Raw genomic sequence first — 27,725 nt, 5'->3', positions numbered from 1 at the left:
TTGCATTATCAGTTGTATTAATAGGTCAATTCTGGGATAAAAGACCATAGTACAATATTTTCTATGTAACATGGAAAAATCTGCTAATTTATTTATATAATAGAAGTGACTAAATAAAACTAAAATATCTGTATTAAACAATATTTTTTTAAAATCTCACTGTCATTCAAACTGCATAAACTACACATCCTTCAGGTGAATTCTGCTTTACTTTTTTTTGAAGTAGAAGGAAGTACTTTTTTTGAAGAATCTCTTATTTCTTCCTTCTCCACACTCTAAGCTACTTCAGCTTCCCAATAGAAAGGACAACTCAAAGGTCCCATCCATTCACCACTCACTCTGTACTCAACTCTGGGGGAAAACAGGAAAGGAAAATCTCTATTTTTATACATGCAGGCCTACTGAGAAAACTAGCTCATGAGGTTTTTGCTCCTCAGAGCTATTGCTGAGAAATATCAATGAAAAATAGCAGCATTTCCTCCATATTATCTGCTGCAAGTTCTCAGTTTGTTCAATTTTTCTTTCTTCATTACAGCCAAGACACTGGGATGAGAAATCATCAAAAAGACTTAAGAATTTACAAACAGATGTGCAGCAACATTCATAGTTTGAAAACGTTTCCCACTGTTTTCAAAGTGTCATTAGTTTCACCCTTGACAGAGAAAACTATGTTTTGAGGATATAAAAATCAGGACTATTTTAATAGATTGTTACATATGAATTTGTCTTCTCCAGCCTTGATTCCACACTTTCCTCATCAAGTACTAAACTAACTAACATTTTAAAGCAAATACTTCCTTCACCTCAGTAAAAAGTTCACCTTTATTTCTAAGAATACATTCACAATTTACCCCTCCAGAACACTTCTACAGAGTACTAGCACCACACTGCTACAGTTTGGGTTGGGTTTTTTTTTTTTTTGGGTGGAAGGGGGTTGGGGTTTTTTTTTTGGTTTTTTTGTTTGTTTGGGTTTGGTGTTTTTTTGTTTTGTTGGTTTTTTTTTTAAAAAAAAAAAAAAACATTGGCTTTATTTCCTCCTAACACTCCACATCCTATAATTCTGCAGCAGTCCACATAATTTCTACTCTTCCTTGATCTTTCTATCAAGATCCATGAGGAGCTGCCGTTTTTCACCCTTAAACCAGCTTTTAATGTCCACCTGTGCCATAAGCCAGCCTTTCTGTGACAGGATGCACAGCTGCAACTCCTGTGAAATGGATTCATTCAGCTTTTCATCTCTGTCCTGCAGAACAAGGGATATGAAGCTGCTTTATATGAAGGATAAAGCTACACACAGAAATACCTTCCTTTAGACAGAGCTTCTGACAGCACAGCAGTACCTTTGTGTCGCTAACATTATACCAGTTCCCTGAGCAAAGTAAGGATCTATACAGTATCTTTTATTTAAGTAAATTATTTTAAAAGTAAACACCACCAGCAGCCAAAAGAGGTATTACTGTTCTGGTCGAAGGACAAAATGTAGCCCTAGCCAGGGAGAAAGTGCTTTAAGCAAACAAAGCTGCCATTCAGGCTCAAGGGCTCGGTTAAACCCCAATTAGGGGCAGCACCAGGACATGCCCTTTGCTCATTTGAAAGGATGAAGATTCACTCCAGGAGAGTAGATCTTTTCTTCCATCACTGCATTTTGCTATTCCTCAATCTTAACACAAGTTTGCACTTTTATTCCTAAATTTTGCTGTTTACTAAATTCCTTACAATTTGTCCACACACTCTGGCCCAGAGATAGTCACAATATGTTTTGGAAGCTTCCTTTCCTGAGTCTTCTGGGGTTTTTTGCCCTTTAAAATAATTTCTCTTCCCAATCTTACATCAGTATTATAAAAGTGATTCAATAAAAAATGGAAATTGTTCTGAAGTTACATGCTTCCTGAAAGTATTCTAAGTCCACTCGTCTTTACAGATGGGAAATAGCTGCTGAAGCTAATATGACCAGCAATGGCTATATTTTTCAACAGGTCTGAGCTATACACCATGTGTACTCTTTCATTGCAGTTTGTTTGGTTTTAAGATGAAGAATGGCTGCTGTGGGACTGTAGATCCCAATCATGTCTTGATGTCTTGTGTTCAGTAAAACAAAAAAGTTTCTTCAGCCAGAAAGACTGCACCACCATAAAGACAGAGAATATTGAAAATTATGTGTAATAATCAACTTCAAAGGATATTTGTATCCAAATTGGTTTTTATTAATTAACTTCAAGTTATTGCCTTAATGAGTCATAGAAATTTTCATCAAAGGGATATTCATCTGGCAGCGATGTATCTGAGTATATTAAGTAAAAGCTTTCTGTTCAAATACAAAACTCGAATGTGGTGTTTAACCAGGAAATATCTATAAATTACATCATCCAGGACAATAAAAGTGTCATCAGTGTAAACTTTGTCCTTTTAGCATATTTTAATTTATGTCAAGAAAAGCTGAATGTGGCCTGAAGTAACCACTTTCATTCAAAATGGGTTTGTGGTACAGATTTCAACAAAACAGATTCCCCACTATTGCTTGTAAATTTTCAGAAACACACTAGAATTTCAAAGTTCACAGGTGTCATACATTTCTAATACAGAGGTAATCAACTACATGTGTAAAAGCTTGAACTCCATGCAGGTTTCTGCACATGAAAACATGGTTTAAACATAGCATTCTACTGTACACTGAATGTGTTTGGTTTTGTACAATCAGCAAAAACAACACTGGTACAAATACAGTTGTTTGTGCCTGTAACTTTGCAATACTGAAGAAGTTAAAGCTTGACTTCAAGGTACAGAACTTCGCTCAGAGGCATTTCAAAGTAATCAGAATTAAGTCATTTCAGTACCAACAACTATCTCCTAGCGAAAAAAAATGCAAGCCATTCAGGAATTGTGTCTCAGATCTTAAAACTCAGATGTATAAAGCATATGATCTTGTCTCCTTTTCAAGAGGTTTATACTGTATGCCAAATGTGACATTGTGTATCCTTGGTGTATTCCACATTTGTATTCCACTAACTTTATCTCCTTAATAAAAATATAACTTAGATAAAATACACAGTCAGAAACTTCATTTTCTTCCACTGTGTTCTCTTTACTGCTTCAAATATTATCATGTTACATGAAATATAAAGTACTAAAGAAAATTAATGTTACATATGTGACAGACTTAATGAAGGTTTAAGTTTTGCTCAAAATCCTGTGCTGGTAATATATTGATTTCATAGCTTAATATTAAGACTTTACTGACTGGAGACATGGCCTCAGTACCCAATGAAGTTACTCGATCAGCAACAGTAAACTACTTTCTGAGCCATTAAATCAGTAACCAGATGGTTGGAACAAACTAGAATTCACAACATGAAATTTTTCTAAGCTAAAATGGAATATATATTCCTATCAGTTCTACCCATTTTAAAAGTGTCAGATATGGTACATAATTTTAATATCCTATTATCAAAATGCTTTGTGAGGAGCTCTAAATATGTATTGACATACCTCAAAATTAAGCACCTCAGTGATGTACGTAAATGTTTTGTTGCTGCTGCCCAAATTCATTATGATCCATCTACTGCATCAGCTAATACCTCTAACACCATCCTGCAAGCACATTAATGGCTTGTTTACTGAAGGGAAGTTTCCACAGAGCACTGTTATACTGATTATCTATAGTTACCACAATGCAATACAAAACCAAAATCATCTGTTATAACTTTTTTTCCAGTATATAATACTGGCATTATCAATCTTGTTTAAGAAAAAAAAAACACTCGAGTTTACTAGGGTATGCTTCAAATGATCATGTTACTTTCAGTATATGAATTGCATGTTATCTGGTCAGCAAATAATTCAGGACTTAAGAAAAACAGCATGAAAAAGCAAGTAATACTTTTTTCTCCTTTACTTTGGCCACTTTCCATGCTGACTGAAACAAGGTTTTCTACTTATTTCAGAGCTGATTTTGTGGAATTTTTAAACAGAACCCATTCACATGAACATAAATTAAGAACATAGAAGATTTTACTATTAATAATAAATTGATATTTTAAAGTAACTTTCAAGCAAGGATACAATAGGATTTTAAAGCCACATGAGTAAATTTTCACTAGAACAACAAAAGGCACATTTGCTTCTTTGGAGTCATTGACCTCTTAAGTCTTTGAAACAAAACTGTCCCTCTATTCATCAGAAAATGGTTTTGAGAAACTGACGAAATATACGACCAACTTCAAATAAAGAAAAATAAGAAGCAAGTTTTAGCATGTTTATTTTAATCATGCAAGAGAATGACTAAGTTTGAATGAACTGTTAAAAGCCCCCAGTGAATAGACATAACTGTTACTAAAAAGGATTACACGATTCCTGTGATAACATTGCCTCAAGACCTGCTGAGGTGATGCAAACATCTGGATTTCCAGTGCAGATCTTAACCCAATCTTTTAATAAAATCCTTCCTCATAACAGCCACTGAGGACTATTACTCTCATAATACAACTTACATACAACTATTCAGTATAACACTTGTATTTTCTGTCATTCACATAGCATTAAAAAGCTCCAAGAGTCCCATTTGGGTTTTGGTTTTGTTTTTAATTTTTCAACATACTTTCCTTTATTCATGCGCTACTAACATTTGCCACTTTCTAACAGTTTATACTCCCATTTAATTTTGTCTGGTGTGTTTTGAGGTGTGCATGAAGTTTCTGGCATTGTATTGGAAGTACTAGCCTTCACTCTACAGACACCATGGTCAGAATGTTAAAATGACTTACACCACAGTTACTGCTGTGACTGTTTATTGTATATGTGTGTTATAAGAGTCAAAGAGAAGTAAGTACCTGTGAGACTGCACCCAACTTCATGTCTTCTCATGTTCTAAGATGGTACATCCTAGGAGTATGTATCATGAACATGGCAACAACGGGCTGTCAGTCTTAGGACACGAGGCACAAGATGTTTCAGCTTCCTCAGTCAAACAATGTCTGGCTTTTTTTTTTTTAATAGAAAGTACTCTGGTAACAATAACTGCCACAAGCAGAGAGATCTGATCTCTTCCATTGTTCTCAGCAGAAAACAAGTTTACTGGCAGAATATCAATCCCACAGTAGAGTTATGTCCAGATCATGCACAGTTCACTTTCAACAACCTACTCAAATATGAATATCTGACACTAAGTACAGAAACTTGATGAACTCCTTGTTTATCTAGGGCATGCAAGTGTCATACTCTAAAGATCTGCACTACTGCTCACAGAGCATCAGGAGCACCACCACAGAAGACTATCTAGTGTTTACGATGCATAGAACAGACTTGTAACACCATCTCACTTGAGAACTGATGTTTGGAGACCACATTCCCTGCATCTGTAGGTGATTCAAGACAGCTTAAGTAAATGCCTATTTGACCAGCATTTTTCTGAAGTGAAGACATACATTCTGTGTATCCCTGGAATCCAGAAACCTCTGCAATTCTTCCTGCAGTACGGCAACTACCAAAGATTTTGGATATTGGTAGGAATAGCAGCACATAAAGCTTTTCCAGAACAACTAATGGCATCTCCCTGCTTATTTTCAGGCAGGATGATTAAAAAGACAGTTTGTCAGCTACCCGGATAGCTTCACAATTCCCTCTTTAAAAAAAGAGGGAATATTATATCAAAGCATGGGTGAGACTTCCCACACATACATATGGTTCCATCATCCAGGTGTCAACGATGTTTCTATTGCAGCTCTTGAAGTGGCTACAAGCAGCCCTTAACAGGCTAGCATAAATTGTCAATTTATTCATTGGAGATTATGATACCCTTTTTCTCCCATTTTCTGTTTCTTGGGCATTGGCTTTGGGAGCCTGAAGTGAGATACCTGAAGGACATAAGCACTATCACTTTGTTAGATTACCAAAGATAAGATGTCTTGCTGGACTCACAAGGGCACGTGTAACAGATGTGCAGCACTAAGTTTTAGTATATGGCACAAAGATTCTATTAAATCTTTAAGTTGAGTACCATACCTCATGCCCTGTGATATGCATGAGACCAGAAACAGCAGCTGCAATGGAGTCATATCCACCTCTCTGAACCATTGGACCACTCTGACCATAACCTAAAACAGAGAACAATTAATAATTTTGTCAAGTCCAACAAACATATTATTTTAGTACAAAACCGAACAAACTAGTATTTCTCATCAGCTTTTATTCACAAGTTGTCCAGATTATGCAACCAATGAATGCTATTGTACTCTATTTATTCCTGCACATTTTTAAGAGTAAACTGTTGGATTTCTCCTGTGCGGGTTGATGATGTGTTTGATCTTAATTCTAGACAGAATCCTGTCCCTGTTATGTTTTGTTCACTTTGGATAGAATTCCTTTTTTAATTTGCTGGGTCAGATGAGGTGGGATTCAGATGTCATTTCAAAGGCTTTATGGTATCTCTACAGGCCTCCAACTGCTGTCCAACAGGGCCCATGTTGCCTGCGTTATACCTCCAGTCTGTCATTAAGATATCTTGAGTACCACAAATGATATTAAAATCATGACATTATGGTTTGGACACATTAATTTATTCCACATCTGAAGAGCTACCTTCAAAATAAATCAGTTTACAACAGCGGGCAAGGCTGGCCCTTTAGCAAGAACATACAATCTGTTTGCCAAGACTTAGCAATAATGAAATGCAAGTTACAAAAATCTTTTATGGAACTACATAACTACAGTTTTGTTCAGCTATAGAATTAACAGCTGCAGCCAGAACAATGCTCTCTTGACTTTCTCTGCTTTAACTCATGTTCTTCCAACAATCATCACAAAAATCTTCCAGTTAAGGAGGTCTTGCATGATCAGCTGAAGAGGTTACAAATCCAGATATCAATTCTACTCCCCTGTCAGGGATTACTGCCTGTCAATCACAGTATAATGTAATAATTCAGGATTGAAACTGGAGGCAGTTAGTGTACTGGGGCTGTACAATGTAATGTCCTTAAGTGGTCAAAGAGCCAAGTCTGGTTTTCTTTTATGGAATCAGTGACCACCAACACAGAGGGGAGAAATCAACAGGAAAGGTGTAACATATTTGATTGCTAATATTAGAGCTAATAAAAACCAAAGCCCTTAATCAGATTTAAGAGTCCTCCTCCTCAAAGAGGCAGCAAATTCAAAAGCTATTCACATGCTTCCTTTTCCCTTTTCAGATATCTCTAGGAGAAATACCCTAATTACAAGAACAAACAGTTAGGAGTTATTTGTCACACAGAGGATTCCTAGTTTGGCTGGCGCTTTTAAGGCAATGTTTCTGTATTACTCTTAGCTGTTAGGACAGCATTAAAATATATAAATATATACTGCAAGATAAAACTTCCTGAATCTCCTAAAATCCTTTTAGTTGTTCTTCCAGAATAATCTTCTCTATATACAGACAATCTGTTTGGTAAATGTGAAAGTCTAAACACTGTTTTTGTGGATTATAGCACACAATAAAGTCCTTGGGGGAATCTTCCTCCGTTCCTCCACTTGGACCAATACTGTTATGTACAAAATTCATAAATGACTTCTAATGTATAGGAAGAGATAGTAATGATCACCTCAAACTAGAGTTAAAGCACTTTGTTACTGCAATCAATATTTAGTAAATCACACCAAGCAAAACAATATCTGCTAGCCATACTAAATTTCCCATTTATACCACAAACTATCTTAATTACCTGACATTTTTCTGGAGACATCAGATCCACACTGTGCAAAGCTGAGAAGGAACTCAACTCCTAGAGTCAGTGTCACAGGGAGTATCAAGATACTGGAGCTAACACGTTGACTTTGTCAACATAGCCTCAAAACAAATATTTCAGAAGAAAGGGTTCAACATTTTTCTTAGTCAAATCTATATCTTATTGACTTCACCACTCACAAGGGAGAAGAAAAAGCCTACCAGTTTATCTAGTTTTATTTAACATCATGTCTCTGACAACAGCTGACTGCAAGACCCTAAAGAGCAACTAGTGACACTTCCTTTCATATTTACACATTTAACTTTACAGAAAATAAGAGTTTCCATTTTTCAAGCATAACAGGACTAGCAAATAAAATACCCAAAAATGTTCTGAAGGGCTCTAACTATGTATATACCATTATCTCATTGGAATGAACTGCAACATTAAAACCATTTAAATGTGTGGGGCCACTTCAAAAACAAATCCTTGCTCAATAAAAAAATACTCAAAACAACTTTAATTGAATAGTGAAAAGCATATTGAAGTAAGTGAGAAATTACGTACTGGCCTCAATTATTAACAAACAAAAGGCATCTCAACACATCTGCTCACACAAATGTTTTCATAAATAGAAAACATCTGAAAATTAAGCATTTAGTATGTAGACAGAACAACTATAAAATACTTTGCAATGTTCTTCCCATTCCTCAAACACTATATTCATGAAAGGTGACAGGCAAGAAGTCATGCATTTTTCTAGTGGTATTTTAGAAATACATCTTTTTAAGTCCTTTTCACACATTATAACAGCCTGGTTTCAAAATAAAAGCTGTTATTTAATGGCTTTCTGGTTAAAGTTAGAGGGTTTAAGGAATGTTTAGTTAGTTTTCATAGGTCATAACAGATTAAAAAGAAAAAACACATCATTCTCCTTTTGGTCTGAATCATGAACTGACAAAGCTAGTGTGAGGACAAAATCTGTTGTCATTGAAATGCTTTGCCCCAGGAGCTATGGACATATAGAATGCCTGAAAGAAGAGGCAGTCATCTAACTGTAAGAGTTAAGGGACATATAGCTGTTTCTAAAACTGAAAGGTCTCATTATCCAGACAAAAATCAAAGGCTGAACACTATTATTCTAATAAACTACACAGGTCAATGGAGCAACCCAGGGCAGATATTCTAGAAATAACTATGAATACAAATAAGTTTGAAGGAGAGCGCAAAATTCCATTCAGAAATTTTCAGTCTGGTGCATGGATCTCAGCATAACTGTAATATATACCCAAACATATATATATGCACACATATATATGCATGTATATATACATAAAAATATATAATTCTACTTCTCAAAGATATAAAAATGCCACCTGAAGTTTATGTTTGGACAAATACCCTACATTCTCCCACACTTGAACTCAGTGTGCAAAAGCATAGATTTGCAGTTACACACGCTTAACCCTAAACAGAGGTTCCTGTTTAGTATAATGTAGTTTATGGCTTACCAAGTTTGGATACAACGGAAAATCCTTTAGGCTAAAAAGATAATCCCTGTTGAATATAGAAAGAATAGGCATTACAGCAATGCTCTCTGAAGAGGAAACAAGGCAACTGATCACACTCTTGCTCTGAACTGCCCTCTAGTGGAGTTCACCTCCTTGGGCTACAGACACTTAATTTAACAGTCTCTTTCTACCCGTAGAGAATTTATTTTAGTCCCTTAAATCCAGTGAATATATTTTTATTTTGGCGAATGTTTCAGAGGCGCGACAAAATAATTTAAAATTTAATTTAATAAAACTGAAAGTTTTCTAAATCATTTCAGCTGGAGAAGGAGCTGCACAGATGCCTTATCTCACATAAAGCTTTAGATTGCATAAAACGGAATCTGGAAAGAAAAAAAGAAAGTGGCACCCCCTCTAAATCCCTATTCAAGTCCCCATATCCCTATACTAAACCTTGTACTAGGAAGTCACAATTTATTCTAATACCTGCCACAGCCTCATGTACCTAAATCTCAAAATTATTGCACTATGAGCTGTTTTGCTCTACCACAAAATGTACATCAGTTTCACAATCAAATAGGTTATAAGACACAACAAACCCCAGTCAGATCTCCAAGTGCCTCCTAAAAATTGTCATTGTCAAAGTTTTATTTAATCTGCATAGCAAGCATTTTAAACCAGCAGAAGCACAAACTCTAGCTGTCCACTAAAGGACTACTTGCTTATTCAGCATAGTCACACCTGAATCCTACTGTTCCTGTTTCAGAGCTTTCCAAGTGGCTAAAGATAAATTTGCAGCTGAAAATTTTGAAAGAATATTCTTAACTAAGATCTTCACCATCTCTTTGTTAGTCTGCAACATAACATAGAGCATATGAATATTCAAAATGAGACATGCTTAATGTGACATAAGAAAGGATATATCTCTGTTCCTGTGTCTATTTTTGTCCATATTTGGGGAAATATGACAATCAAAGTTTGATAAAGTAAGGCAGCTAATGTGGAATAATGCAGCTCACAGCTGTTCTAAAAAAGCCTCCAGTTGTTTGATGGTCAAGTCTTTGATACAGAGCAACAAGAGAAGAGTCAAGGTGCCTAAAAAATATTTATATAGCAAAACTGAAAGATAATCATGTAAAGACAAACAGTAAATTATAACAGCACTAAGATCCTGATCACTAGCTGGGGGCATTACAGAAGTAGCTTTACGCAAGATGCTAATTGCAACTGATTGAAGATTCATTCATAAAATGAATTGAAACAAATTTCCAATAAATATTGGCAATATATATCCTTTCCAATTAAAACTAAGAATGGGACTTCTGCTATTATATAATTAAATTACATCATTATTAATACACCACAATTCCTGGCAAAAGGAAAGTACTGAAAGCATTTCTTTCCCCCCGATTTTTCCAGTTGGATCAGAGATACTTAGTAAAATAAAGACACTGTTCAATGGGAAATAAATCTTAGCTACTTCAAGGGTTGGTGTGACATTCCTGTTCTGATGAAAAGGGGCCAATTAGTGTGAAACACAGAAGTCACCTCCGACACAACAAAGCCAACCATTCCTGTGCTTAGTGTATGAGTAACATGTGATGGCACTTAAGCTTTGGAACATACCACAAGAAAAATTATAATATTTGCAGGCATCATATGGGACGAAAGTTGGGGAAAAAAACATGTCATAGCAAACTACTGCTAGTTTATCCACTTTAAAATGGTCAATATATTTATCACACAAGAGACATACTTTGCTTTGGAATCCACCCTAAATTACTCTGTTCTGAGACACAGAAATAAATATTATGAAGAGAGAAAGGTCAGGCTGAAGAAATGTAATAACAGTAAAAGCTGTTAGATTGCACAAAAGTGTTATTAGTGATGTTGCCAAATGCCAGATCCTCAAAAGTGTCATGCTAAATTTAAAAAAGGTAGCAAAACCTGTTTCCAAAAGGAACTGTTAGGAAAAAAAAACCCTAATGTGTCTTTCCAGGTTTAGCTTTGTCATACCATGTCAGCTACAACATAGCTTTATTTCAGTTTTGCCAGATGACAGTGGGATTTTTAGCTACATTTATGGCAGATATTCTTCACAATTTTAAGAAAGCAGGCAAACCAAGTAAACAACTTTGTCCCAGACAGTTCCCTGTGTCTGTAGATCCTATGCTATTCCAAGATGTGTACTGAACACACATTTGGACACCCCGTTTCCTTACTTCGGAGTTACTGATTATATGATGACAGGATTCTTAACACGTATAAAAACAACTCATTTCAGCTAGAAGCTGCCTGAAAGCATCTGGGATAAACAGACACCAATGAAGGACAATTACCCTAAACCAAACATTTTCTGTAGGTTACCTTAGATTCATTTGGGATTTCTAGAAAGATTAACAAAAATGCTTCTTCATTTCTCCGGTTGTCATGCACTTGATTTGTATTTGCTGACATCTAACACTTTCCCCAGGACAGTGGGTCACAAACACAGTTTGTGCCTTCCACAAAACAACAGAAGAGGTAAATTTTTAAAAATTACTAAAAGCACAGGAACTAGAAGGGAGAGAAAAGAGCATGTGCAACACCTGAAATTGTTACTCTCATTTCTTCAATACAATCTGCTTTCAAGATAACAATGGCCCTGTAGTTAACTGCTACAGGAAAGTCTGAATATGATTTTCTGTGTCATAAAAAGACAGGTCAGTGTTTCTCATTATGACCTTTGTCAAAATATTTATATCACATGCTAGAGAAAACCAAAAGCCATCATTTCTTCACTTCATGATTTGATAGCATGATAAAACTTTATAAGACCAAATATAAAACAGATTGTACTAAAAGGAGAGGAAAAATCAACAGAGACATGCTGTCAACACAGACTGATTCCATGTAGCTCAATTCCCACAGGACAAATGACATTATAAAGTCAGCCCGTATAGGATACTCTGAGCAAAACACAGAAAAATATGTTCGACATCGGCATTTCTACAAATAGGGACTAAACATCGTCACAAATTCAATCCAGATAGATGGCTATCCCTGCTGAATAACAAATTAATGAGAAACACCTTTTGACTTGTTCTAGTGCCAAAAGAAAAACATTCAATTAAAGACAGCTTACATCTTTACTTAATAAAGATTAACAAAACAAGCAGAAGAACACAAGCAGTTCTCTGATGAGAAAAGCCCAAGTCTAACAGACACATTATATGAAACTTTGCAATGTCAGAGCTGCCAAATACATTAGCAAAACAAGTAATGACTTTTGGAAAATGCTTGCCATGTGTTGGTCAGAAGGAAAGGAAGTACAACTTCCTGGGTAGGCAAGCTTACAGGAGATCAGAACCGATAGGAAAAAAGGTGAAGTCAGAGAAAACTGTCAAGAGAGATGAAAGGAGTTAAAAAACCCTTAAATCAGCAGGCATAAAATCTGACCAACAATCTGATAAATACATTTAATTTCCCAATTGATGATTGTGAATGTGTACAATATATCAATTACTTCATTGCTTTTATACATGCTGATTTAGATATTCTAACCCTTTATTTTAAACAAAATCAGGTGTTATAAATTGGAAGGCAAGGATAAAATAAAATTATTAAATCAAATGCAAAACTTTCTGCTAGGATTTAGCTACTGAAAGACAAGAGGGCAAACAGCAGCCTCTACCAGTTGTCCAACTCCAATTTTCATGTGATCTGGGTACCCAGCCCCACACAACTCCTCTGAAGACACCAGCCACAGACCATTTCAAACAACGCAAGCCTGGTTTTCAATGGGCTTTTAATCAAGCCTGCAAAACTCTGGGTCCTATTTCCTAGCTTTTTAACACGCCAAATATAAGTTACAAGAAAGCAGTTCTTCCCTCCATAGCCTAAACCATAATTACCTAAGAGATGCTACTATCAGTCTCTTTTGTTAAGTCAGCTAAAGTTTAGCTTGTCACTCTGGATTTCAAGACAGAAGCAGCTTCCCAATCTAAGTAGAGGCACTCTTCTACATGATCTCAGAAATCAAATGTGACATGGTGACCATTTTCTGAGAAAAAAAAAATTCAGTTGAAGGCTTAAGCTTTTAGATGACACCCAGATTAAGTACTCAAACTTTTTTCTCCACCTTGTAATAAGGCTGAGACACACCAAAATTCCCCACCATTATTTTGGGTTTATGCAACTATCCCTAGCTACACACTGTTAAAGGTAACAACTCACTCCTTGTACCCTGCTTGTACAGATACAGCTGATCCTATGACTCCAAATACTTATATCATAAAAGCTAATTTTAGAATAGTGAAATCAATTACTCCTAGCAGTATAGCAGTGGCATTCCCCCAAAATTCATCCAGGTTGCAAGACTTGCAGAAACTGGCTAAAATACTGGAGTGAGCTGTCTGTATTAACCTCTGTGTCCTCACTTACTTTGCCAGGACTCCTCCACCCACCCACATCTGCTATGCTATTACCACTAAGGTAAGGCAGCAAGGTTTTTGAGGAACACCTGGCTAATACTGGGAATCAGCCAGGAGACAACAGGAAGATACCAGACTGCAGCTCAACAGATACTAACCATCTTGATATTTCTGTAGCAAAAAAATATGTAAGACTAGGGAGTACCTGCACAGTATACGTTCTGTGAATATTTCTACCACTATGGCCAAGCAGTACAGTGTCAGGATAGCCCCAGAGCTATCTGCAGAGCTAGCTGAGAAGTCTCAGCTCCAAGGCCACAGATACACAGTAGTCTCTGATAAGGACATGATTATCCTATGACAGAAATTTAAAATAACTATTTAATTACATAATTATTTCTCATCTGAATCAGATGACATTCATTAAGTGGATATTGCCTGAACAGACCTTTATTTTTTGTGGCTGTACATAGTTTTATTGACAGGCATCTGTGCAGCAATGTCCAGTGAAGAAGCTGACCTTGACCAAGTACTCCACTACATGTGGGTGGTTGCCCATCCATGTGTGTGAGCACACATGAGTGTGTACTATGACCCTGAGTTCTCCCTCTAAAATAATAGTCCCTCAAGGGGCTGAAGATGGAAGTGTGTCAAACAAACCCAAAATCAGTATGGATTTTTTTCTAAGCTTTCCAAACATTTCCTCAAAATTTTCCAAAACAAATATGTAAAGTTTAATTCCCAAAGAGGATTAAGTTAGTTATATGGAATACAATACATGCTCAAAATTCCAGGCTGTCCTTTCAACCCAACAAACTTACTGACATTTTTTGAGCCCGATTATAGCTCTCTGGTTTATACACACAAAATATATACAGCTCAACCCTTACCCAGCTCAAAGAACGAGCACACACCTACCTCCTATTTCTGAAATCACGAACATGAATTTCATTTGCAGTCCTTATCCAACGTTAGTTTTCTATACAACCTTATGAAGGTGTAAATCCCAGCTTGAAGTTTAAATCAACTGTTCTTGCAGATCAGATACAGTAACTTACCAGTACATTAGAGATTAAGTGAACATAAAGAAAAGGTGAAAGAGCCTTTTCTTGGAAATACATATGAAAGTGATCTTGAATATTCTTAACATTAACAGATTCCCTGTTTATACAGTGCATACTTAAATATAGCAGTTACTGATCATTTACAGGACTTTAATATGTGGAGTGGTAAAAAGCAAATGCATCTGGTTACTTGAAACAGATGAATATAATAATTGATTAAATTCAATGTATTGCCTAACTTGAATATTTTTCTACTAACAGATTTTGCCAATTGGCTCCTTAGGAAGGGTTCTATGTGAAAAGAATCTTTGCCTTCACAAAAAAAACCTGTAGCAGACAACTGATATTTCACATACTTGTTCCCCGCCCTCTATAAAGGTTTTCATAACACAATTACCTCTAATCAAATCGACTCATATCTCATTGAGGAGAAATGCTTTCTAAATAAATAAATACAATACAAAGTATTACAAGATGCCAGTGGTTCAGTCTGAACAACTGAACAAACTTTTGATTGGACAGAGTACTCGCAAATCTTGAGACCTGATTTCATGAAGGTTTTCAGAAATGTCATTACGTTAATAGAATTACAGCAATTTATAGCAGAGGAGATGGTATCTTTTTCCCAGACTGCATATTTTACTACATTCAGGTTTTTCAGTTTGAATGTTAAAAGAAGTTAGGACTCATTATCAAATTCACTCCTACACATTTTAAGATCATTAGTTTAATTTGACAAAAATAAAACAAACTGACAAACAATCATATTATATACCCTGAGCAGGTACATGATATATAATACCCCTTCTTATTGTACAAAGAATATAGCTTAATAGGGGTAAGCACCTTGTAGTCGTAGTTCCATAAAATTTTAGAAGATGTACTCTCTTACAAGAGGTTACAAAATTCTCCTTTTGAAAAGGTGGTCAGGGTTCACTGCAAGACATTATCACAATGGCACTACATACCTCTATCCTGACTTTGCAATCCAGAAGACTACTCCTGGACAGGAAAGTCATCCTATCTGTTAGAAAGCTTTTCTTAATGTTTAATTGGAATAGTTTGCTGAAATTTTAAGTTACTTGTTGTCCCTTGTATCACAAACATATTATGCTCTTCTCTTTACACGAACTTCTACTTATGGGAAGGCTGTTATCCACAAACCTATTCTCATTACACCCTTACTTTACAGTAACGTCTACAACTTCCAACGACAAAGTTTCCTGCACAAGACAACTTGCAGAACAGCGGGTTTCAGCCAACTCTGACAAACACTGGGATACAGAATGTTTTTAATGCTCAAGTACATGGAAGTGTGCCAGATACTGCCACCATTTTGGTTCCTAAAAATTACAAAATACAGGCTGGTTTTCAACAGTTTGTCTTCTACACCCAAAACTGTCGGTAGCTAACAAAGGAAAATAAAACAAAGTGGTTTATTTTATCATAGTATTTTAAAAACAGAAGTAATGAAGACCATATGCTTACTGGGAAACATTTTCAGGTCAACACCAGCTACTTACAGTCTTCCTACCAATCTAACACCCACAGAAAATACCGTGAATGGGCACAACAAAGACATTGGATCTTTGCACCATTTTAATAAGTCATGTTCATTTCTTCGGTGAAATTCAAAAACCTCACAATTTTCAATAGTAAAACAAACCAAAGAACACAGAAATCCTACAAACTTCATATGAAGTAAGTCCATCAGGCAAGGAAAAAAGATTAATAAAACAGCATAAAGCAGATAAGGCAGCTACAAGACAGGAGATTCCCTGAAAAATATTTCTTTTGGAAGCCTGATGAGAAATCTTTAGTAATACAAATAAAATATTTGGAGATCTTCTCTTGGGTCTTCTCTTTAGAATATCAGAACTCAAACACAACAAACACTGCTTTACAAAAGCCTACTGCAAGACTTCTGAAGCTGCCTAAAATCTTCCAGCTTTATTTCTGTTAACTCAGCTAGGCATCAGTCCAAGTACAACAGCTACTGAAAAATAAACATTAAACCATCAGTAAGTGTCTCCACAATTGTACTGTGTTGCTATGCTGTTCATATCCAGGATCTCAGTGCCTAATCTGGTTTCATTCACTGTAAGCTAACCCAGTGTCAAATCTTACGACTCCCAGGCTCTTTGTCTGCTATAGTATTCTTCATTAGGACAGAGTCCAAAATCCTGAAGTTTCAGATTTTATACAAAACACTGCTATCTAGATGAAAGACCAAGCAAAGAGCATGAAGTCATCAGGAAAATATTACTTCCATACACAGTGAAAGTCAATACTTAATTTTAAAGCAAGGAAGAATTATGACTTGTTCATTAAACTTCATACATGCTTCATATTGAACAACTAATAGAAACAGTGTTTCAGAATAGCACACATTTTCAATTGTTTCTTATTCCTGAACTCACAGTATTTTGGACATATTGAAGAAATAATAGTGGAAAAAAAATAGCAAAGCCCTCCTGCTAGGATGCTTAATGCCAGTGCAAAAGGCTAGCTAAATCACTTACAGGAGGGAAAAAAAATAAAGCACTCTAGCTGCTGCTGCGCTGATGACAGAAGCAGCACAAACTCAAAGATTTAGTGTCACTCAGCTAAAAAGCCCACCTTCCTGGAGGTGCACAGATCTGAATCATGCAAGGATACCAATCCTACCAACAGAGGAAAGGTCCTGTCAGCTCCCATTGAAACAAAGGTTGCTGAGAAACAACACACCTCCTTTCAGCTTCTACCCTTTTCACATTAGTTTGTATTACTGATATATTTTGGAAGTTCAGTCTGTGTCAATGCCAGAGCCTTTTAGTACTCTAGAGGTACTAGCAAAGCACTGCAAATATAGGGCAAATACAGCTTTCCGGCCCAAATTACACTTCACACGAGAATGTAAAACTATTTATGGAGACACACCTCTGAGAAGACCTATTTTACCAGCAAAACAAAAATTTCGTCAATATAACAACATATTTGCTAACAGCTTCTGCCAAAACAGATAAATCAGTAAGCATTCACACCTCTTCACACTCCTGAGCAGCCCAGCTGTGCTGACAGAAGGCTGTTGTATAGAAAACAGCCTCATGCTCAGTTCCAAAAGATTTTTGTCAACCAGCTGAATTTTACAGAAGCCTCCTCTTTTGAATAGGCCTGTTTGGGATCCCAGCATGCTAAATTTACAAGCAGCAGAGAAAAAAATAAACCACCAGTAACATGAATTTGTTTTAAGTAGGAAAATTATCCTTTGGTTCAGCATCTTGACAGAGCATAACTAACTAGCATTGTTAGTCCTGTACAAGGAGATACCTTTAAAGTTTGGTTTTATTCTGAAACACCCTTATATTTCAATCAGTCCTGAATTGAATACATGCTTTTTAATCTGTATTATACAAAAAAAGCATTGTTGCCATCACCACTAGAAAGACTTAGAGACTCCAAAAGTCAAGTCCATTTCACTTCTCCAGTTAAGCACTACCAAGCTGAATTGCTCCACAACATACCTCTATCAAACCTCGCTGGTTCACATTTTACTCTGCAACCTTTTGGAAACTCACCATCTCCAAATGAGCTGTAAAGGGGTATTTAAGAGGATTTAGTCCTGCAATAAGTATTTGGGCAACAGTTCTGTTGATAAGCCTCTGGAGGGATCGAAAGCACAGCAAATCTGTCCTTGTGCTGTCTGAGCTGTGCCAATGGGTGTGAAAGTTTAGCTGGTGTCTGAAAAGAGTAGCACATAAATATGAAAACAAATGCACTAGACCAGACTCAAGGCCCAGCTAGCTACATATTCTGCTTCCAGGAACGGACAAAAACAGATACCTAGGATAAGCCTAGTATTTTTCTAGAGTACTCTCCCAGCTTCCAACAGTTTGCAAATGACAGTCTTCCCAAATAAGTTCCTGTGTGTATATATATATATAAAATAATATAAGATAGATAGATATATTCTTCACCATGAGGGTGGTTAGGGACTGGAACAGGCTGCCCAGGGAAGCTGTGGTGTCTCCTCCACAGCAGTGTTCAAAGGCCAGGTTGGATGTGGTTTTGAGGAACCTGGTCTAGTGGAAGGCGTGCCTGCCCATGGCAAGAGGGCTAGAACTAGATAATCTTTAAGGTCCCTTCCAACCTAACCCATTCTACAATACGGTTTTAAGGTTGTTGTGGGTTTTTTTGGGTTTGAGGTTTTTTTCGTTGGTTGGGGGTAGCAGGGTGGGGGGTGGGCATGGGTTTTGGTTTGGTTTTTTTGTTTGGCTGGGTTTTTTTCCCCACAGTTCATCTTTAGAGCATGACAGAATTGAGAGGTAAAGTCTTGTGACAGTTCCCAATTCAAGTGTTTAGGGATAAGACACAGAAAACAGTTGCAAGTTTCAGGTGCTTAGACTAAGCAGACACTTTCAAATTAATTACAACACAAACAAGAACAAACAAAAAAAATCTGTGAGGATTTTGAACATTATAGTATTTTAACAATCCATCCCAAAAATTCAAATCCTATTAATCAGGCTTCTGAAATATATGACTCAAAAAGAAGTATTAAGATGCGAACAATTAAGTAGAAGCAATTCAAAGTAATCCCATTATTTGTTATCTGTTTGCAAGTCTGATTAACAGCAGAGTCATTGTTTCCCAGTCTTCCTCAGAACGATTAGGATTTTTTTTTCCAGTAAAAGTAAAAATTATCACAAAATAACCTAACTCTGTATTAAGAAAACACACTAAATACAGCACTAAAACCAGTATGAAAAAATACACTGGTTCTAACACACTCATGTAATGTTTTTCATTTGTGTCCAGAAAAGCAAAGGAGGTAAACACCTGTTTGCAGATGGATCATCTATGATACAAAACAGACAGCTGGAAAGATTTATGAGATCTTCATAAACAACAGAAATTAAGATCAAGTTCCTTGTACAGTATCAGAAAGAAACCCCTGCTTCTATAGCTGTGCTTCAGTAAGCTAGTAATTGGCACTGCGGACTAGGAAGAGAAATTAAAAGCTCCCACTGGTCCTCATCATTTATTTCTGAATCAAGCAGTCAACTGCTAGAAGGTTATAATAATATCTGCTTTACTTTGTATATAAATAACATTTACAAAAAATAAATTTCATGTGGTGAGGACTGCATTTTATACTCTATATACTAAGTATTTCCCTCTGGAAAGAAATACTGGCCACAGAGTGCAAATCCTAAGGCAGCAAGTGCTGTTCCGGAACGGGTCTCGTGCCTAGCAAAAGGACATTTGGGGACTTTACAGGTGACTTTCTATAAGATAGAGTGAAACAGAGGCACAATACCATCTTAACATTTACTGCTAAAATAAAGGAAGTCCTTAAAACACAATCATCCCTAAATACATAAGCACAGTTTTCAGAAACCTCAGCTACAGTACCATCTCTCCCTTTAAATCAACGGATATCTCTTTTCAGAGTCTCCTTGCTGAAGTTTTGTATTTACACAAATCATGTTTTGATCCTAAAGAAGTACTGAGAGTACATCAACAGCACATACTGCTACACCATGATAAATGACTCAATCAGGCCACAAAAGCAATGCAGCTATAATACCCTAGTGCAAATTTACCATGCTGGTTTAGAGATAGCTCTTTTTTTTTCTTCCCCCCACTATCAAGTGATGTAAATGAATTTTTGAAGCCAGTCAAAATATGCTTTTGTAAAAGAAAGAAGCTACATAAACACAAAGTCACTCTCTCAGGGAATTTACTGGCAGAACTATGTACCACATAAGACCATTACTGATACACCGAAGCACGGCTGTGGTGATAGATTGCTTTATTCTTCGAAACAACAATTGCTCCTACATTCAGAGAAATAAGTGATTTTTTTCCTAAATTATAATTAAGTACTTTTTTTTACATCATTTAAGTAGTATTTGGACATCTGCATTTCTGCCAAATAAATTCCTCATATAAGCAGATTCCTTGCCTTTTTACATTAAAGTTTTCTGGTTTGATGGCTCAGCCAAAAGGAAAAATTGACACAACTTGGATACTCAACATATGATTAGAAGTTTTTCAGGGTGAGGCACAAATCTGTTTAGGTGTCTAGAAAGAAATTGGGTATCTTGGACTCACGGGAATACAAAACTCAACCTTTTCCACATGAAGTTTTTTCCAAATATTAAATTAAATATTAAACATTCTGCTTGCAAACACAAGGTAATTCAAATAGATGTTAAAATTGTCACTTCAGATTCTTTAGCTACTTCATTCATATGGTGAACACAAGTAGTAAGGAATAATAGCTTGAAAAACTGTCCTACTCCCTCAAGGCATAGGGAGAACTAGCTCCTTGGCTTTAACTTACATCAAGCAAACACCCAATCACAACTTTTTGTTTAACTTCTTTATGAGACTATTGCCCTACAATATTTAACCCTTGTGCTTTATAAATTAAAACTGTTCCAAATTCTTGCAGAAATTCATATTAAGAATTAATATAGTCTTAAAGCATCAGTACATCTGATTATATATTGAAAGTCACCTCAGACAGAGTAATTACATGTGAGAAGCATAACCACCTTTTAAAGCTCCTGCTGTATGCCACAGAAGGCTAGTTCTTTACTGCAAAAGCAACCAGTTAGCAATCCGTGAAAACATGTAGTTTCCGCTGAGAATTGCAAAGCAGCACATCAGTGCAGGGCAGAAAACACTAAAGTATTCAATTAATCTTTCTCTGTACCTAAAAATTGCCAGGTCATACTGTAATCTGCCCTCAAAAATCAGACGAACATTCAATTTGATTAAGTTTCTTTCACATATTGATCCTGAGGTGTACAACAAACTGACACCACTCAGTTTGGTATTTGAAGAAAGTCAGTACTTAATCTGCTGTCTTGTTCCAAACACCCCAAGTGAATATCTTAACAATTGTGCGTGTTCTCCTGATCTATAGAGTCATCTACACCTTCATTTTTAATTCTACTAGCATCTTGCTCTTAAAAACATTAAGGCAACAAACTCTGCAGAATTTTAAAAGGCATAATTTTCTCTGCACTGCACTACAATTTTAAGTATGCAGTCTTCCAGCCTCACAGGATGCCTTTATTCACTCTTCTTGAGAAAGAAAATGGCTAGTAATGTATCTGCATCCTTATTTTGTATGCTGTTCTTGTATGCCCATTTACCTAACTCTCTGAAAACCAAAGACAATCCACTTCCGACTGTCATGTTTGAACTCTTATTATTCTAATTACAAGTCTGCAAAATTTTTCCATAAAATTTTCTTTTAACACTCTCATTCTTTGAATACCAAGTAGCATTTTGCCTATTTCTACATGTTAAGCAAGAAATTTTTTTTATGTTTTCACATACTATCAGGATCTTCATTTAAGAAATACTATGCGAAAATGTACAGAATGCTTCAGGAAGAGTTGATTAGACAGCCACAGTAGTTCCTTCTGATCACAGCAGCATTTTAGGCAAAAAAAAGAGGTTTCCAAGCTACCTTTCATATGCAATGTTTTTGACCTAGATCGTTCTTCTCTCAACTCTCTTCAGTTGTCCACGTAATTTTTGAAATACGGTACCTAGAAGCAGACAGCCTTCCAACTGAGACCTTACCAATGTGGAGTAGGGCAGAGAAACAGTCGTTTAGGCCGTATCTGTCTTTATATAATCCAGTATCATACTAGAATTTCATCTAACAATATGACATCATTGACTCATTCAACTTCGATCATGCCCCACCATTACTACCAAGACTTCTGAGAACCCTCCTCTAACCCAATGTTTCCCACACTATACTAAAAGGACTTGATTATTTCTGATTAAGCACCATACATTAGACTTGCTCCAACCTTTAATTCTACCCTTCCTCTTATTTGTGTAAACAATTTGGTTAAGGTCATCTTTAATTCTAATCCTGCTGTATAAATTTACTCCCTTTCAGCTTTGTGGACCTTCAGAGCTCCATGGAGGTCTCGGGCCATTGAAGTGCAGCTTTTACACCAAGACTTCATCACATGACTGCCCACGTGCCTGTGCTGACACAGGGACCATTGAGAATGCCTTAAATCCCTGGCTTCGGGAAGAAAAACTGAGCAGAGTTGCTGAAACCAGCCAGCCATGACTCTTCCAAGTCATGGATAGCCACATCCCCAGAAACCATTTTAAAGGAGTAAGTCTTACATAAGGCTGTAAAGAAAGTGATGTCTTCTACCTGAAAATCAGCTCCAGGTTCCTCCTGCCCCTCAACTCAAAGCCACAAACTCCCTGTAGCTCATGATCACATGAGAATTTTGGGTTCATCCACATTCTCTTCCATCACTTATTTTGAGAAAAAAAAACAACCAGCCATCAGTTCTGACATACTGTCTTCCATGTCAATCATGAAATATCAATAGATATAACACGAGAACTAAGATATCAGGGAGTTTCTGATCACTCAAACCAGTTTTTTTTATTATTTCTCATATATCACATTTCCCTAGCTTGTCTATGAAAGCATTATTCAAAAGCATCAAAAACTTCACCAGTCAAAATATATAGCACAAGGTTATAGAAAGGTAACTATATTATCCCAATAATGATTTGGGTCTCCACAAAATCCACAGTCTGCTACTCAACTCCTGTTCTCATAGACTTTTTAAAATTCTCTAGATCCTGATTACTAACTCCTTTTAACTGGCCACTCACAGACAGCTTCAAGCTAACAAAAAAAATGACAGATCAAGTCTTCAATCCATCCATCTTCCAAGTGGTAATGCAAAAACTAACAGACTGGAAAGATTTGATTTTCTTTTTCAATGCTGGAAGGCTCTATTTTTATCAAATCAAGCTGAAGTAGAAGCTTAATATTTTTCCCCTACAAATGCTTTATTCAATCACTGTCAGTGCTTAAGTTCATACCTCAAGGCTTACAAACCTGTGATTTTTGCGTTTATTTAAGAGAGGTATAATGTTCAGTTTTCTAGACCTGTCTCCTTGTTCTTAAACCACATTAAGAACTACTGGAAGCATGACACCCAGTTTGTTCTGACAGCACCTCTTTTGACATATCAGTCTCTGACAGTGCAGCGTCTTCTATTATTAGAAAACAACACATCTGCTGAAAATTTCTCTATGAACACCTTTTACTGAAGACTGGTACCAAGACACCAATTCTCTTTTTTTGCAGTTTCCACTTAATTACCTCATTCTCCAAATTGTTCCTGCTTTTAATATATTTGAAAGATTGTTCTAACTCTTTAAATTCTCAGTTAATTATCCTAATTTCCATTTCATTCCTCAAATCATCCTGCTTGCATCGGCTATTTGGTTCAACCAGACTATTTAGTATGCAAACGTTTTTTTTACTCCTTCCCCTCCCCCCCCGCCAATTTGCTGTGTCTAGTTTCAGAATCATTTTGCCTTTTTGTAATCAAAAAAAATCCTCTTTTTAGTAATTTTGGGTCACAAACTTTAATAACTTTTGAACAGATTCACAATCAAGACTATTTCTATAGTTGGTATTATTTAATGACAACTGCAACCATTCCTTGAGCCAGCTTCTGAATACAAGTCAGTTTCCTACTTGTATGCTATGAATAAATAATTTACAGAATCAAATTATTTTGCCAAATCATACATACACACTTTTTTTAAACATGAGCTATCATTTTGTTGGCAGATAATCTATCAATTTATACCAGGTCATTATATCCAGACTATAACCATCTAGAAATCACAAAAACATCAATCAGGGGAAGGAGTAGGCACAAACACACAGACGCTTCAAGTTACCTATAGTTTTACAGGCCAGAATCATTTGGTAAGAGGGAGTTTACAAACTGTACCTGATCCAAGGCAACTGCACAGTTTACCACAGTTAGTTCACAAATTAGAGGATCTGAAGAACAGTGTGGCGAGCCTTTGCCCAGCAAAACACACTGCGGTTGCCTTTTCTTTCGTGTTGCGGAAATACTAGAGACAAAGTAGGATATGCATCAAAATTATAACATTACATCTTCTCATGAGAAGCCGCTACAAATTAACAGTACAAAACAAGATGTACTGAAAAGTACCAAATGCCGATTCTTTTGAGGTATTACTAACTTATGTAGATGGGCAGAATGAAGAACTACTTTCTCAGAGTCAGAATCATTCAAGAGACAGAAGATTTACTTATTTTTTGAAGAGCATTCAGTTATGGATCTTAAGGACTTTATGTACATTAAATAAAAGCTACATATACAACAATTCCAGATTCAGACCCATATGAAAATCATGTGACAACACTTCTGTAAAACTTTTGCCTTTCTTTCCACCTAATTTTTGCCTTTTTACAACAATACTGTTTCCCAACAAACAAATCAGCAGTTTGGTACAGTCAAAGCATTTGCAAATTCAGAGTTAAGATTAAGTTCCTTGGTGTAAAGACTGCAAATCCCCAAGAAGTGTAATCTGTTACAGTAACACAAAAATAATAAAAATATCAATGCCAAAAATCTTATCTTCATAGTTTCTTTTGGTTGAACTAAAAATATTTCTAAGATTTTCTATTATTATCATTATGTATTGAATTTCTTTCACACATAAATACACCAAAGAGTCTTTACAGGAGTAAAGTTTCTTTAAAAGGCAGAAAACTAAACATCATATTAATATTTTGAGAAACAAAATGACAGAAAATATTAAACAAGATTTGGTAATGCCACAAGCAATATACAAAGCAACCCCCATGTGCTACAAAGTATTACTTCCTAGAAAAGCAGAAGGAAAAAAGTGAGGAACACTATCTTCAGCAAAACCAGAGAAGAGTAAGCACAGTTCACTCAAATTAGCAGAGCAAGGGGATGGGGCAGAGAACCTGAGAGGAGTAGCTTTCATCGTTCAAAAACAAACTACAAAATTGTTCAAAACATACTGCCTTCAGAGGCTTTATAAAAAAGTGATTTGACGATATTGTCCTTTTAAACAGTGCCCTCTCCTGTTCAGAAATAAACTTTGACTTTCGTAGTTGAAGCACCACACAGACCATCCCGATAGCAATAAACGGTCACTCCCTTCTGACCTGTACATGATTTACATTCACCAGCCAATTTTGAAAAACTTAAACCAATCTCAACCACAGAGCTGTCAAAATACGTTATATTTAAACTAGTTCTAAGATTATTCTCCTCAGCAAAGCCAGCTTATGAGCGAGAACAGACAGTTGGGAGCTCAAGAGCACTCGAAGCAGCAGGAACTTGGGAAATGTCCCATAAATCGTCACAACCTTGCAACAGCCACTGCAGGGCTGGATACATTCAATCAGAGCTGTTTGGATAAGAAACTCAGTTTGCTAATCACGACTTCCAAAATCCCATAAAGGAGACAGCATCTGGCTTACCTATGTCTAAACTCTTCACCTACACATGACCCAGACTTTCTGAAAAATTACAGTTTTTCATTTTACTATAGCTACAATTTGCAACAGTCCAAAATTTAGAGAGGCAACTCCATACAAATGTTATCGCTGTATTTAAGAAAAACTGCTCGATTCTGGATACGTTAAAGTAGCATATCTTCTGAATTCTAAGAAGCATGTCTTCCAGATTTTACATTCTGCTACAATACGTGCCTATTCACCTGAATCAGTCACCTCTGTATATGTTACACTAACAAAAAGCATTTTATGTAATAGAGTCAAATCTTGACCTTTAAGCTGTACAAGAATGAGAATCTTTAATGTTTTCAGAATTTCTCACAGAATGTTTCTGCTGTTCTTAAGCACAAAAACAGGGAGGGAAGCAGGTTTGTTTTGCTACATTAGAAAAAGCAATTTACAGCTGTTCGCTTGAAACTAAGCATTTCTGTTCTTTAGAGCAAAGACTTGAAAGAATGGGAGACTTTTTTTGACATGGCTATGCTTTTTTATTAATACAGGTATTTTTTATTTCTACTAGCAAATCCTCAAATCCAGCTTTAAGGTATCATGGGGACTGGGAAATAGTCTCCAGGGAAATATTTGTTAGTGCTTCAAGGCTAAAATCTCCAAAGATTCAGTCCATGAAGCACATGCTCCATTGTATTACACATCCCAGCAGTTTGTTCTGACAAATTTATGCACACTGTCACCACAGACCAACTGAGCATGTTCTAGCCCAGTTTTTAGTTATATTTACCACTCACACTTATGGTGCAACAAGGATAGCACACAAAAAACAAGCATAGAAAGAGAGTATCCCCTCTGCTTGATTCGTACCCGATTCCAATGTAGAAAAGTAGAAACAGAAACAAATGAAGCTTCTCAAGGACTGGAGAACACTATTAGCTGGAAAAGGTAGTACAAAAATGTGAGCCTAAAGCCAAAGGAGGGAAGGGAAACTGATACTTGGTGAGGAACTAAGCTGGAGAGGGGAAGAGTCTGAACCAGCCAAGCTGGGCAATCATGGCTAGGAGAAGGCAGGGGGAAGGTACAGACCGAGAAGGAAGAGAAATAGATCTGGCAAAAAGGCTAAGAGAGCGCAAAGACATCATGGCTGAGAACAGAAATACTAGTCTGTAGGCCACTGGAAGTGAGGAGAAAGGGAGGCTAGGAGGAATCACACAGTACTATAATTGGGATTGATTAGACAAGATTCCATGGTGATACTGCAACTTAAAGCAAGGAGGCCAAAGGAAACAGTAAATGAAAAGTAAGCTGATAACATCTCTGATATTTTATCTACCATCCAGAAGGAGAAATAAGTTTAACGGAATACATACAGGTGGTGTTATGTTACAGATGGCACATACAAACCATTCATGACCAATGAGGTACACCCAGATGACAGCCCAGCCCCATCTGGCTCAACATCAAGCAGTATGAAATAGAAAATCCCGTATAACAGGACACACAAGAAGAGTATCACAAGGAGCACACTCATTCAGCATCTGAACCACTTCAAGGATCTGGCAAGTAACCTAACCCATAACCAGGTAATGGCTACTATCACTGTAACCACAAACACCAAATGCAGCCAGCAGGTGCTGAACCAGCCAGTGACTTAAGGTGAGCCCTTAAGAAGAAAAGGCTGTCAGTTAGTGCTGACTATCAGTTAGTGACTCTGAGGTCTGAAGACA

At 36.5% G+C, this 27,725-nt stretch overlaps 1 protein-coding gene across 1 annotated transcript in view; it reads right to left on the bottom strand.

The window, feature by feature from the left end:
* SUGCT (succinyl-CoA:glutarate-CoA transferase) overlaps nucleotides 1-27,725 on the bottom strand; it is a 327,908-nt gene that overhangs the window by 283,114 nt on the left and 17,069 nt on the right. Inside the window, exon 7 of the mRNA XM_086468093.1 lies at nucleotides 5,998-6,089. Coding sequence (XP_086324219.1) covers nucleotides 5,998-6,089 — 92 coding nt within the window. The remainder of the gene's footprint in view (nucleotides 1-5,997; nucleotides 6,090-27,725) is intronic.

The sequence above is a fragment of the Leptosomus discolor genome, chromosome 7, assembly GCF_034619465.1.
Source record: "Leptosomus discolor isolate bLepDis1 chromosome 7, bLepDis1.hap2, whole genome shotgun sequence".
Classification (NCBI taxonomy): Eukaryota; Metazoa; Chordata; class Aves; order Leptosomiformes; family Leptosomidae; genus Leptosomus; species Leptosomus discolor.
The sequence above is the reverse complement of the archived record's forward strand: the minus strand, read 5'-3'. Positions and strand labels throughout refer to the sequence as shown.